This window comes from Cavia porcellus, unplaced genomic scaffold, assembly GCF_034190915.1.
Source record: "Cavia porcellus strain 051 isolate PalLab524CR breed Dunkin Hartley unplaced genomic scaffold, mCavPor4.1 scaffold_30, whole genome shotgun sequence".
NCBI classification, from domain to species: domain Eukaryota; kingdom Metazoa; phylum Chordata; class Mammalia; order Rodentia; family Caviidae; genus Cavia; species Cavia porcellus.
The window spans coordinates 16,732,015-16,745,159 of record NW_026947513.1 but is presented as its reverse complement, the minus strand read 5'-3'; the positions used below and the strand labels follow the sequence as shown (position 1 = coordinate 16,745,159).

Here is a 13,145-nt window from a genome sequence, read left to right as displayed (position 1 = left end):
TAATCAGACATACGTGCTTAATATTATTGCAGGATTTGTATGAAAAACCTAAAGTATAAATAGAGCAAGTTAAAAAATAGTAGGAAGTAGAATATAGATATTTCAGTAAGAGGGAAGGGACCTAGAAAAAGAGGGAGTGGAAGGGAAGAGAGGTGGGGGATGCAGAAAAAGCATTGAGATATGTTGTGTACATGTTCCAACTTCCACAAGTGTATTATCATTATGTACTGTAAATATGTACTAATAAAAAATTGGAGAAAATCTAAACCAAAAGTTTTATAAGGGCACCGAATTTTAATAAATTTTATATGTGGGAAGAGATTTGTAGGGATTTTAGTTACATAAAATCATGTGAACTGTATTGTTGTTAAATAATTACAACATTAGATTATGTCATAATGGCCAATATATGAGCATTGTATACCAGTATTACATTAGGCAATAATGATCAGTAGCCGGGCGTGGTGGTAATCCCAGCACTTGGGAGGCTGAGGCAGAAGGATCCTTGGGAGTTCAAGACCAGCTAGGCTAGTGAGCTCAAGGCCAGCCTGAACTGCATAGAGAGACTGTTCCTCAAAAAGACCAAAAAACAAAACAACCAAAAAAACCCAATAATGACCAATATAGTAATTGAGATGACTTACTTTCTGGTACAGGTAGGTTGATTTTGATATTCGCAAAAGTAATCCTTAGCTAATATGCTTTTGTTTTAATCTTAATGGTGCTTGTATTCCAAATGAATAACCAATTTAATATGGCTTACCATAGGGTATGAAAACAAATGCCTTCTATGTATTGCTTACCTAATAAGATACATATTAAAAGAATTAATATTACCTTATGGCAACATATGAACATACTGAAAATAAAAATTCTGATAAAGTGCTGTTGATACAAGTGGATTTGCATGTTTGATGATGAGGTTACAAAATACTTTTATAGCTCAATTCTGAATTGCCATAATCTGCTATAGAATTTGAGGTTTGTATTGTAGTGTAGACACCGAGCAATTATGCAGATTTGTATTTTAGGAAAAGAAGTAACAGAAGTGGTAAAAAGAGATTGGAGAAGGCTGGGGATTTTTAGCTCAGTGGCATAAGCGCCTGCCTTGCAAGCAGGAATTCGTGAGTTTGATCCCTGGTACCAATTTAAAAAAAAAAAAAAAAAGGGATTGGAGGAAGAAAGATCATAACTGCCAGGAATTTAGAAGAAATAATTAAAAGGAGGAGGGGTTAGTAGGAGAACCTCTGTTTGAGTTGACAAGGTGAAATAACTGTACTGAGAGAAAAGTTGGTGTTCAGAGAATATTAAGTTAAACCTCAAGGTTTGGAGCTTACTGATGAAGTTGGTGGAAATGCCTTTAAATTGGGACATGACACAAGATACATTAGCTTTGGTATATGGTATTTCTCAATCTTAAGGCGGTGCTAGGACACATACTTAGCATGTACCAGGAAAGAGTTGAGCTGAGGATGAGGAAATCAAGAAAAGATTCAAGACATGAGACGTTACCTTTGTATTTTCTGTAGCAAAAAAGTAAAATTGTGTCGTGAGAAGAAATGATAGATGGAGGGCCTGCGAAGTAAGATAAGAACAGGATTAAAAATAGGTCAGTTTTTTGAGCATTTTGAGTAATGCAAGGAGTTGTCTTAGGGGTAATTTGGCACCAAGGAGAGTCCTTGCAAGCTAATCCATGATGAACATCCAGGGCATCAAAAAGCCATGGCACAGAGTGATTAATCAGAAAAAGTAGTTCATCTGTCTGATCTAGTGTGTTCCATTTAGCTCATTTAAATAAACTACAAAACAGAAAAATACTATAAGGAAGTTGACTTTACATTATTCCATTCTTAAAAAGGAATTTAATTAAAACCTTGATATTTGTGTTGTCCTCTTAAGGTTGTAACTGATGATATCTTTGTTATTTGTGCATGTTGTAGGCCTGTTTTTATTTTTGAGATCTACTTACCCTCAGAGCGTGTGTTTTTATTTGGAGCTGAAACATCTCAAGCTCAAAGAAAATGGACGGAGACTATAGCTAAGGTATTTAAATACTATATTCTGTTGTATAAATCAAGAAATAATTCTTAACTTGGAGTCAGTACTTGAGCTGCAAGAGTCCAGGAAATTTTAAATACGATTCAAGGAATAAGGTGCATATTTCAGTAGATTTTCAAAGGTTATAGTCAAAGGATGTTAAATGCCACCTTCTGGTACCTGAAACAGACAAGAAATTAACATAGTACCTTAGGAAAATAATTTTCAGATTCAATAAAAGGTATTAATGGACAAAAGCATGAAAATTTTAAATTACCACATTTTAAAATTACCACATTTAAAAAATTTTTAAAACTACCACAAACCCACAAAGAAAATATTTCCCTTTTTCAACAATATATACAGCAAGAAAGAATGACTTAAGATAATACTGTTTGAAGATTGATTTTAGTTGTTCAGTTTTAAGATTGATACAACTTTAAATAAGATGGTTTGACTTATGGGTTACATAGGAATCTTTAAAAGAGAAAATATAAGATGAGTGTTTAACCTCTCTCATATCTGTAGATAGGGAAAGAGTTTCCAATTTTCACTGTCTTTATCACTTTTCTGTATTTGTTTTAACAGCATTTTGTTCCCTTTGTTGCCGAAAACTTAACAGAAGCTGATTATGATTTGATTGGTCAACTCTTCTACAAAGATTGCCACGCTCTGGATCAGTGGAAGAAAGGCTGGTTTGCTATAGATAAATCTAGTTTGCGTTTTTGCCTTCACATGCAAGAAGCTCAAGAAGATAGAATGCATTTAAGACGACTGCAAGAGCTAAGTAAGTTGTTTCTTAGCCCCTTGGAGATATAATTCTATACTGTATACAGTAATGTTAGCTTTTATATCAGATTATAATAGTTTATGTCTGAATTTACACCTGAATAGTAGCAATAGTTGTGTCTTTCTCAATATTTTGATTAATATTTGAAAACTACATTTATGCTTTTTCTAATCCCTTCAGCAACCAGCACAGTGGTTCAAAATGGGGAAAAATTGGATGTCTTATTCCTGGTAGAAAAAGGGAGGTGAGTGCCTTTTTGCTTTTTAATATTTTATCTCAATAAGTCTGGGGAATGAGATATAGTATTTTGGTTGTCTTCTTAGAAAAGAAACTAATATTTTACACTGTTAGGAAAGTTTTCTAAATTATAAACTATAAACTTTCTTTGTAGAAAGAATATACTGAGGAAGTCTACATATTTTTATGCTTTTTATCACCAACAACAATCAATATTTGTAATTTTCTGTAAATCTAGATTCCTTTGAGTCATTCGTTTTCAAGTATTTGGAAAGTAGTTTGATGTTTCTAAATTGATTTTCAGTGTCAGTGTGATATATGTTCATCTATGCATGTGGGTGATTCATAGCTAGAATTTATTTTTTGAATTTAGTTTTTCAAGAACTATTAATTATTTACTGTATTGTAAGTCTCTCAGGTATTGAGGATACAGAGAATCAGTTCCTCTGCCCTCATAAAGCTAATAGGGAAAACACATAAAAAGTACTTACGTTACATTGTATTCATCAGTTTTAAATTCAACAATGAAAAACAAGCTAAGTAGAGATTGCCTAGAACAATATTCTGTTTTAGTTAGGATGATAAAAGAGGGAATCTGTAATAAAACATCTGCATAAATTGAAGAAGCAAACTCTTCAGCTATTCAGATGCTGTAGTCAAAGCACATGGTCAAAAATAGCTGAAGATCCTTAGAGAGTTTTGTGCTTCACATCTGCAGGGGTCTACAGAGAATGTGCTGTATCAGGGGAGAGTTTGTGAATGAGAAGATGAGAGGAAGTGATCTCAGGAGTATACCAGGCTAGATCACAGAGAGCCCTAGCGTATATATTTGAATTTGATTTTAAATTTCATGGGAAGCTGCTCAGATTGAAAGCTGGGAAGTTTAGTGATCTCATTTCTGTTTCTAAAGGACTACTCTGAATCCAGATGAATGAGCTTCAAGACAAGAGTCAATCTGGGGTCTAGTTATAATGATTTCATAGAGACCAGTGAACAGTTGGGTGATCTGATAAATAGTACACAGGAGTGGTTGAATACACTGTAAAAGAATAGTTATCTGGGTCTGTTGATCAATTGGTGTAACATTAAGTATGGGCCCAAAGTTTTTGACCTGAATAATTTTATAAAGGATTGTACTGTGTTTTTCAGATAACAAATATATGAAGAATAGTGGGTAGGATCAGTAAGTTTAGGGCAGTAAATCAAGCATTGGGCCATGGGAATGGTATTTTGAAAGTATCTGTTTAATGATGAAGAGAAATGAACAGGCAGCTACATATGAAGATTTTGAATTAAATGAAGTGGCTACACCTCGAAATAGAAATGTGGCCTCAAGTACCATTATTTAGACAAAGACTGAAATGGGTTCCCTGAAAATAATGAGTATAGTTGGGAAAAGGTGTTAAGAATATAGCCAAAGTCCTCCAGTATTCAGAGGACAGAAAGAGAGGATGATCAAGAAAAAGAACCTAGCAATAGGCAGCTATGCACATATCAGAACAATGAGGAGGCAGTATTTCTTGGTATATTGTTTTTTTTTTTTTCTCCATTTCTTACCATTTTGGGGGAAAAAAAAAAGTCACACTGCTTTATAAGGTTCTACTCTAGTAACTCCAGATAACTTTTAACGATTTTGAACATAATTCAAAAACATAAGTAAATTGACCTTTGTCCTTATTTTTCTTGCTAGGAACAAGAATAGACTTTTCAAAGAACAGACTTCTTTGAATCATCTTTCATAAAAGCTCTACAGAGCAATGCATGTGCTGATTAGATGTTTATGTTAAAGTGAACTTTTTTTTTTAACTTAAAGGCATAATTAGGACTTTTTATTTAATTCTTGGGTTATGATGGTTAGTGACATTTAAATTCTGATTTTTGTACAACAAGATGATTTTACTAAAGTGCCACAGTACTTTTAATTATATTTTCAGAAGGCAGTATTATGTATGCATAGGAAGCATTACGGCATGATAGTACTAGAAATGTAGGTGCAATGTTTATAGTTATCTATTATTATTTGTGGAAGGCTTGCTGCTTGCTGTTTCCTTGACAGGAAAAAATAACAATATAAACATGGTAACTAAGATTACAGAACTTGTGCTTTTAAGCAGACAAATATCAACTTGATGGTCAAATTTATTTTATCATTTTTCTTTATTCTCCGTGTACTAGAGCCAAGTTGTTTTTCTACCATTTTTAACCTGTAAAGACTGTGACCCGTGTACATGTGCTTCATTTGAGAAGTTAAACATGACTTAATTACTCAGTTTGATGGATTTTGTTTAGTGCTTACTGTGAATGGCCTGTATTCACTCATTATTGCAAGACATGGAAGTCAGACGACTATGTTTTGGTGTTTTGTGTATGTTGATGTTTCTTCTGTCTTCTGGATGGCAGGGCTCAGTGTGAAATCCATGTGTGATAGTTATTTCCCAAGTTGCTGGAATACTGGAAAACTAATCTGATTCCAAAGTAATAGCTAGAGGTGCTTTGTTACGTTTTTGTAGTCATTTAAAAATTTTTAAAAATCTGTGTCATACTAGCCAGTTCATTTGAATTTCTTTCTTTTTTTGTTTCTTTTTTTTTTTTTTTTTTTTTTTTTTTTTTTTTTTTTTGTGTGTGTGTGTGTGTGTGTGAAAGAGAAGTGTAAGGAATAAGCCAAAATAAGAGTGAAGAAATGTGGGATAAGTGTATAACCACATTATTTCCTTAAATCTCCTTGAATAGCAGTCCTGCCACACAAACATTAAAAATATGTGTTCAGTACATACTTATCATAGTTTAGTTGCTTTCCTGTTTTTTTTTTTTCTGAATCAGTAGTAACTCAATCACATCAGTGACACAATGATGACAATGCTTAAAATTTATTATGCGTCAGGCAATATTTGAAGTATTTAAATTGCCTTCCAGTGCACATCTGGTGTTGAAAATTATTTGTTTTGTTTCTCGGTTTGGTTTTGTTTTGTTTTTTTGCGACAAGGTTGAGCTCACTATGTAGTTCAGACTGGTCTTGAAATCACTATCCCAAACTGGCCTCAAACTTCTGGCAATGCTCCTGCCTCAGCCTCTGCTGATGCTGGGATTACAGGTGTGTACCACCATGCCTGGAAAGAATTACCTTTTTGAAATCAGAGTACATTCAATTTAAAGACTTACTCAAAAGTTTTTTCTTTGTTTTATTTTAAAAAAAACAAATGTTAAATGGTCATTTACTAATATGTTTATATAGGTCATTCTTAAGAATCACGTTAACAACCAAAAATTTGCTTGTGTAACCTAAGCTACTAGTATTTAAAGTTTCTACATTTATTAAAAAATGAAATGTTCACTATAAAACTTTATTAATAATACATTTATATAGTTTTCACCTACTTAAAGGTAGAATAAATAGAAGAGAGATTAATAGTGTGAATAAAGAATCAGCCTGATAGATGGTGCCTATAACAGGGTTTGTACCCTGACAGAACAAACTTGGCAATTTTCCCAGCACATGGCACCTTGTGCAGTGCCAGCATGGTCTTGTGTTTACCTTTTATTCACATATTATTTGTACCCAAATGTATGTGTATATGTGTATTATGCAAATATGTAACTTCAAGCAGGGAATAGTGGAAAAGGAGCAGATTTGAGAAAGTACTTGGAAGATAATGAGTTTAACTTTAGCCATATTTAATATGAAGTGCTATAAAGACATCTACAGAGAAATTGCTAGGAGAACGTTATTTGTAAGAATCAGATATTTGCACAAAGTTAATAAGGTGGAGATATAGATTTGGGACTTACCAGTACATAAAGAAAGAAGATAAAATTGTTTCGGAGTCTATCTTATGAGAAGGGAAGAAGTAATGTGTTGGAGACTTGATGAATGCGTATTATTTGGAGTTGGCGAGGAGGAAAAGTTGCTTGTTAAGTCAGTGACTGAGGCAAGAAATCAACAGAGAGGGGCCTCCAAAGTCCAGAAAGAGGACAGTTATGCATTACATAACAATAGGGATGTATGTTTTAAGAAATGTATCATTAAGCAATTTCATTATGTTAACATGAGAGAGTGGCTAACAAAACCCTAAATGGTATATCCTACCATTTGTCAAGTGTGTTTATCAAGTGTGTGTGTGCACACTTGTGTGCATGTGTTTGTGTGTGCATGCATGTGTGTGCATGTATTAAGCCACAGAGCCATAAACAAGTGTTATGATGGAGTCCACCTATTTACTTCAAGGAGAGTGAAAGTAATCACACAGGTATTTACCGGATTAAGGTTGGAACTGACTAAAAGAACAGCTGACGACAAGTGTGCAGAGGGTACCTGCAGGATTAGAGAGGTAAGATACTGGACCTAGAAAGAGAAGGCATGTACAGTGTGCTTCCGGATAGCTTGGACTTTTGCATGTTGAAAGAAACATCAAATGGGTGATATTGAAGGCATAAGAAGGACAAGAAGGAGGCAGTCAACTCTAGCAGCTTAAAAAGAGGAATTGGTGGCTGGTATTGGTCGTTGGTAGCTCTGAATCTGGTACTGAAATGTTGGGAGATGCCAATTTTTGGGTTCTTTGTGATTAGGAGATAAAGATGACTCCAGAGCTCTTGGCCTGGGTAGCTCTGTGAATTACCAAGGCTGGGAATATGTACTTCTGCTCAAGTACACAAACAACTACTTAATGATAGCTGTGATCCTGGAAGAGCTGTTTGAATACTGTATCAAAATAAGACAGTTTCATTGCACTGCTCTTTTTCATGTCTCCGGGGCCTTGGGCAATAATGACTGTATCCTAAGTAGATTATGGCAGACTTGTCAATGGCGGGTGAAAATGTGGCTTTTGGAAACAACTTCCAGTTATTCATGTTGATGGACTACAGGGATAGTGTGCATAATTAAAAAAGAGAGAAACATAATCAGCTATAGATTCTAACTTTTATTATTTTTGCATCGGTTTCAATAAAAATCTAATAAATTCAATGAAATAATTTCACATTTTTCTCTGTCCTTGTCTACTTTTGATTAAAATGCTAAAAGAATATATATTAAAAGCAAGAAGAAAGAATTTCCTCTACTGGAAAGGTCCATAATTGATAATCATCCACTGTATATAGTCTGAGTTAAATAAATATTTGAATGTTCATGGTTATTTCCTCACTATGAGAGCATGAATGTTTTAAGACAGAAAAATATTGCAAAATATTTTTCACACACACAGCATTTTTACTCTAACCAGAAGGTGTTCCAGATGGTGTTGCTTTAAAATATATCCTTTGTATTCTTTAAAAAATTATTATTTTTGGAAAATAAATCTTTCTTTATTACACTTAAGGGTTTCTGGCATGCTGTTTGTTGCTGTTATTCGGACTGAAGATTCTCTGCTTTGTGTTTAAGCCTTAATCAGGATTGTTTTGTTAAAAAATTTGAGTATCTGTTGTAAGTTCATGATCATTCAGGACCAGAAGGTTATTAGGAATTTTCTTGGACAGTAGAGCATATCTTCCCCTTGGCTAAAATGTTCAATGGATTATAACATCCTTTTCTCACAATTTGAAAATTGTAATTTCACTCACAGGCTCCATGTATCTCTAATAATAAACTGTGTGTGCTCCACCCTTGACATTCCATAGCTGCACACCACATTCCACAGTTCACACCTGTTATTAAACTCTTTTGGGGAGACTGTTGCTTATATAAACATAATCATGAATAGCTGTGTTATTAGAAATAGGAAAAATGATGTGTTTGTTGTGGTGGTGGTTTTGTCTTTTTGCTTTAGATTCTTTCCTTGACCTTTAGTAAAACACATCACACTTGAATGGCTCCCAAGGCTGACTGCACTTCAGTTTTAATTGCAAATTCTAGACACAAGAAAGCTAACATAAGAGAATAAACATTTTATCGAACTATTCCACTATTATGGAAGAGACTACTTTTCTCATTTTGGGAGATTAGTGTCCCAAATTTATGATTCTTTATTTTGTATCTTCTCATTCCATATGACCTTTTTTCCTCCCTTGAATTGTGTTTTATATTAGCTGATATGTTAGCAATCCTCCTGAGGCTGAATTATCTTAAAGTGGTTTCTAAATTGTGCATATAATTGCAAATTAAACAGTAGCCAATTGCTCATAATATCAGCTTGACTGCTTTTGTAACTTTCTGATGATTTAATTCTCAGAGATGGTTTAATTTGAGCATTGCCAAGGCAAACAAGAGATTTTCACCTCTTCCCACAAAGGCAAATTTACAAAGTGATTTTTAAAGAAAATCATAAGGAAGAGAATGTGTAGGACCTTAACAAAAAGGGTATATATATTATTTGTATATATTATTTGCTTCAAAATTTGTTTGAATTCAGCATCTCTATGTATACCAGGTTATGGAGAAAAATATACAACAGAATAAGAAGATCTTGTCAAGATGTGGAATCAGGACTTTTTGTTATTGTTTTAAAGGAGTATGTTAAACTGAGTCTAGGACGGGAGGTAGGATTTCAATAGGAAGAAATGAAAGAGGGAGAGACCAAGTATTCTAAAAGATAGAAACAGTCAGTTCAGAGAAATCGGATGAACTTTCATCCAAGTTGGCCTTAGCCTTAACGTTTAAAGATAAAGCTTGAGCCTAAAGGCTTCAGAAGGTAAATAGACACCATGTTACATTTTTATCAAAGTTAATTCACATCTTAACTTGTTCTAGTGATAATTATAAGTCTTTTATAGGGGCACAGAAGGATTACTTTTTAAACATTAAAATATACTAAAAATTACTGTTAGAAGTATGGATTTGTTTTCATTATAGAGTCAGAGGAGCACCAATAAAAGCTTGGAGCATATTTGTAACAGGACTGTCACATCTCACCTGTGTGTCTTTGATATCACGTAGAGATGAGTAAAAAAAGTGGAACTTTTCTTAAATCTTTGGGACTATTCACTAAATCTCTGTCTTCAGAATTAACTGTATAATATCTCCTACTTTGTTATTCCTGTGAGACAATCTATGCATCTGTGCATTTTCCAGTAATAGATATTTGACTATTTCTACCTAAAATTCCATCTCTGTTTCAGTTCCTTATTTGACAAGATAAAACTATAAATACTTCATCTCTTAAAACTAAAATGTAGATGATAGGGGTGCAGTGCTAAACTATAGTGTACCGGAGTCTCATTTCTGGCCAAGAATGAATAATTGGCATGGTTCATGACTCCCTATTTAGAGAACTGAGAAAACTGGACAAAGCATTTGAAGCAACTGTTTTCAGACTTTGTGTTTTTAAATATTCAGAATTTTTTTTTTGTCCAGAGAAGAGGAGAAAATAAGGCAAGCTTCAGATAGCCTTGACTTTATCTGCAGGTAGTCATAGCCACGGCATTGAATATTAATATTCTGAAGCTATAAGATGGTTAAAAATGTGGTACAAAATTTTTGTTATAGTAAAAGATGTATTACCATTTACCAATCTCATAGTTTTCAGAATATGAAATACTTTTCCTCAGTTTGGACACACTTACCCTTCATACTTGGCAATGTCTTTCGCTGTAATAAGTTTCTCTTTTAAGCATCCTCTGTATTTTTAGTTATAAGGCAAGATTGGCAGGATATATTTTTTAAAAGTAGGACATAGCATATAACTTTGCAAAGAAATATACTTTAAACTTAAAGGCAAAGCTTGTTTATAATAAAAGAGAAACATCCAGATCATATGTATGCTGAAGCACCCATATTAATAATGTATCAGAGTAGATTTCAGGACAAGCTGTGTTATCAGAGAAAACGTGAGACATTTCCTAGTAATGAAGGTGTCCATTTTCAAGAAGACCTATCAGTCTTAAGTACATATGTGCCTAATAACTAAACTTCAGAACATATAAATTAAAAAGTGAGAGAACCAGAAGAACAACATGCAATTACATAATTATATATGGAGATGTCAGCTTTTGGTTGTCATACATGCCGGGACAAGAAGACTGAAAAATTAGTAAGGATGTATGAGATTGCGAAACACAGTGAATGTTTATATTTTTGAAAAATTATTGCAGTAAAAGGCATATTGTTATTAGTCCCTCTCAGAATCCTCCCCTTGCTCTGAATACACTTACTGCATTCTTGCCCCTTTCTGAAGCAGTACTGAGAGTCCTCTTGTATGAGCACCTTTAATTACCCTGTCAGGGCTGCCTCAGTGTCCTGAGTGAGCTGAAAATACTTCCTTCCATGATGAGTCTGACTTCGGGGAAGAGCCAGAAGTCACCTGGTTTCAGGTGCAGTGAATAAGGTGGATGACAGCACACAAATACTTTTATGAGCCTGCCTTTCTGTCAGATGACACCAGGCAGCAGCATTTGCCCTGGTTTTATCACATTTCATACATACCAGTTTTAACAACAATATGAATGAATCTTAGAAAGACTACAGTGAATTAAAGAAGCCAGATAGAAAGGGTAACATTGTATGATTCCTTTTATAGGAAAAGCTAAATAGGTAAACTAATAAATAATAATGGAAAGCAACCACGTTTGACCTAAATTCATGGGTAGAAGTGAATTATTGCAGAGTTACTAGGCAATTTTATGAATGATGGAATTGTTCTGTAGAGAGTAGGCATTTTTGAAATGTTTTCAGTTGTACAATCAAAATTAGTACGTTACTACATTAAAAATTCTGTTGACTGAGTATCACTTTATATCAATAAAATTCCCACTAAATGACTAAATGCCTCCTAGCATGCTTGTTGTGTTCTTACTTTGAGCTCAGCATAGAGAAAACATGTGGTGGACATTTCCAAAATTCTCTTCCAAAGTCATATCCATTACATTTCCAGTGTCCCTATAATGCTTTCCAACGTACAATGAAAACTGTTCCTTTTTTAAAAAAGGCAATGCAGTGGTACTGGTACCTTGGATCACAAACAATTCTTTTCATGATTATGGTCACAAGCCAGAATGGATGAGAACCAAAAATCAAATTGAGTGATCAGGTTCAGTCTTGTCCTTAATGGGGAAATTTGATTCGGTATTTAGCTTGCAACTAGTATTGTGGGAAGAATGAAGTTCATGACCAAAGGTTCTCTTTAGATTTGCTGTTAGGAGTGGCTTCAGCGGATCATTTTCCGGGTTTATTCCAATAATGTAACCTTTAGGTAAGTCGTTTGGGAAGCCCTGTTTTGTGTACCTGTGATAAGACAAAGGCGAAGTGACATCAGAGTTCTGCTTCTACAATGAGCACTTCTGATACTGAGGATCAACTCTTTAAAGGGTTCTTAATTTTTCACGTAACAAATGATGTACTAGATTCCTTCAAATAAGACCAGAAAAACTGCATTCTTAGCTCGTTTAATATTCAATCCTAGCCTTGGGCCTTGTGTAAATTCTTTTGAGTCCTTAGTTTCCTAGTCATAAATGAAAGGCATAGCAGAGATTTCCAATTCTCTGCTTAAAACAGACTAAATTTAGAAGGCTGCCGTATATACCCTTTAATAGACCAGTGAAAACTTTGATTTATGTCATTTGCTTTTAATACCTTTTTTATATGCACATTATAAATAATAAAATGTCAGTCTTTTACCCATGGACAATTAAGATACAACTAAATTTACATGCACACTCAATTATGTATTCTCTACTAATGTTACAAAATCCATGTATCTGTGTATGCATAGTAAATCCCTTAACTTCCCTTGTTAGGTTTTAAATTTGCTTCCGATTTTTTTTAAAGTGTTCTGGTAAATATGTGTTTTGGTATGCATGTGTGCATGCATGAGAAAAGGCCCAAACAGATATGGTAAGAAACAGGAATTGTATCTGCATTTCAAATTATGCGCTTGTGGTTGGGCCTGTGACTACTATTACTTGTCAAAACTTAGGCAAGTGTATTTTAAGTCTCATAGTGCATATTGCCAAGTTTCCCTTCAGAATATTTAACAAGTTTACCACAGTGTTCATCTCGTTTTAGTCTTTACTGAGAAACCTCAGACATTTTAAATCTTTGACAACTTTTGATATGTTGCTGTTTCTTCTGTCTATATAAATATATGTTTCATATATGTCTTTCATTCTTAGATTTATTTGTGTTTATTAGCAAATTGAATTTTTTCTGCAAATTACT

General features: G+C 33.9%; 1 protein-coding gene across 6 annotated transcripts in view; it reads left to right on the top strand.

Annotated features, from left to right (window-relative positions):
• Arap2 (ArfGAP with RhoGAP domain, ankyrin repeat and PH domain 2) overlaps positions 1–13,145 on the top strand; it is a 168,520-nt gene that overhangs the window by 92,344 nt on the left and 63,031 nt on the right. For all 6 annotated transcript variants that reach the window (XM_063240678.1, XM_063240676.1, XM_063240677.1 and 3 more), the window contains 3 exons: positions 1,941–2,043; positions 2,626–2,824; positions 3,008–3,071. In XM_063240678.1, coding sequence (XP_063096748.1) covers positions 1,941–2,043; positions 2,626–2,824; positions 3,008–3,071 — 366 coding nt within the window. The remainder of the gene's footprint in view (positions 1–1,940; positions 2,044–2,625; positions 2,825–3,007; positions 3,072–13,145) is intronic.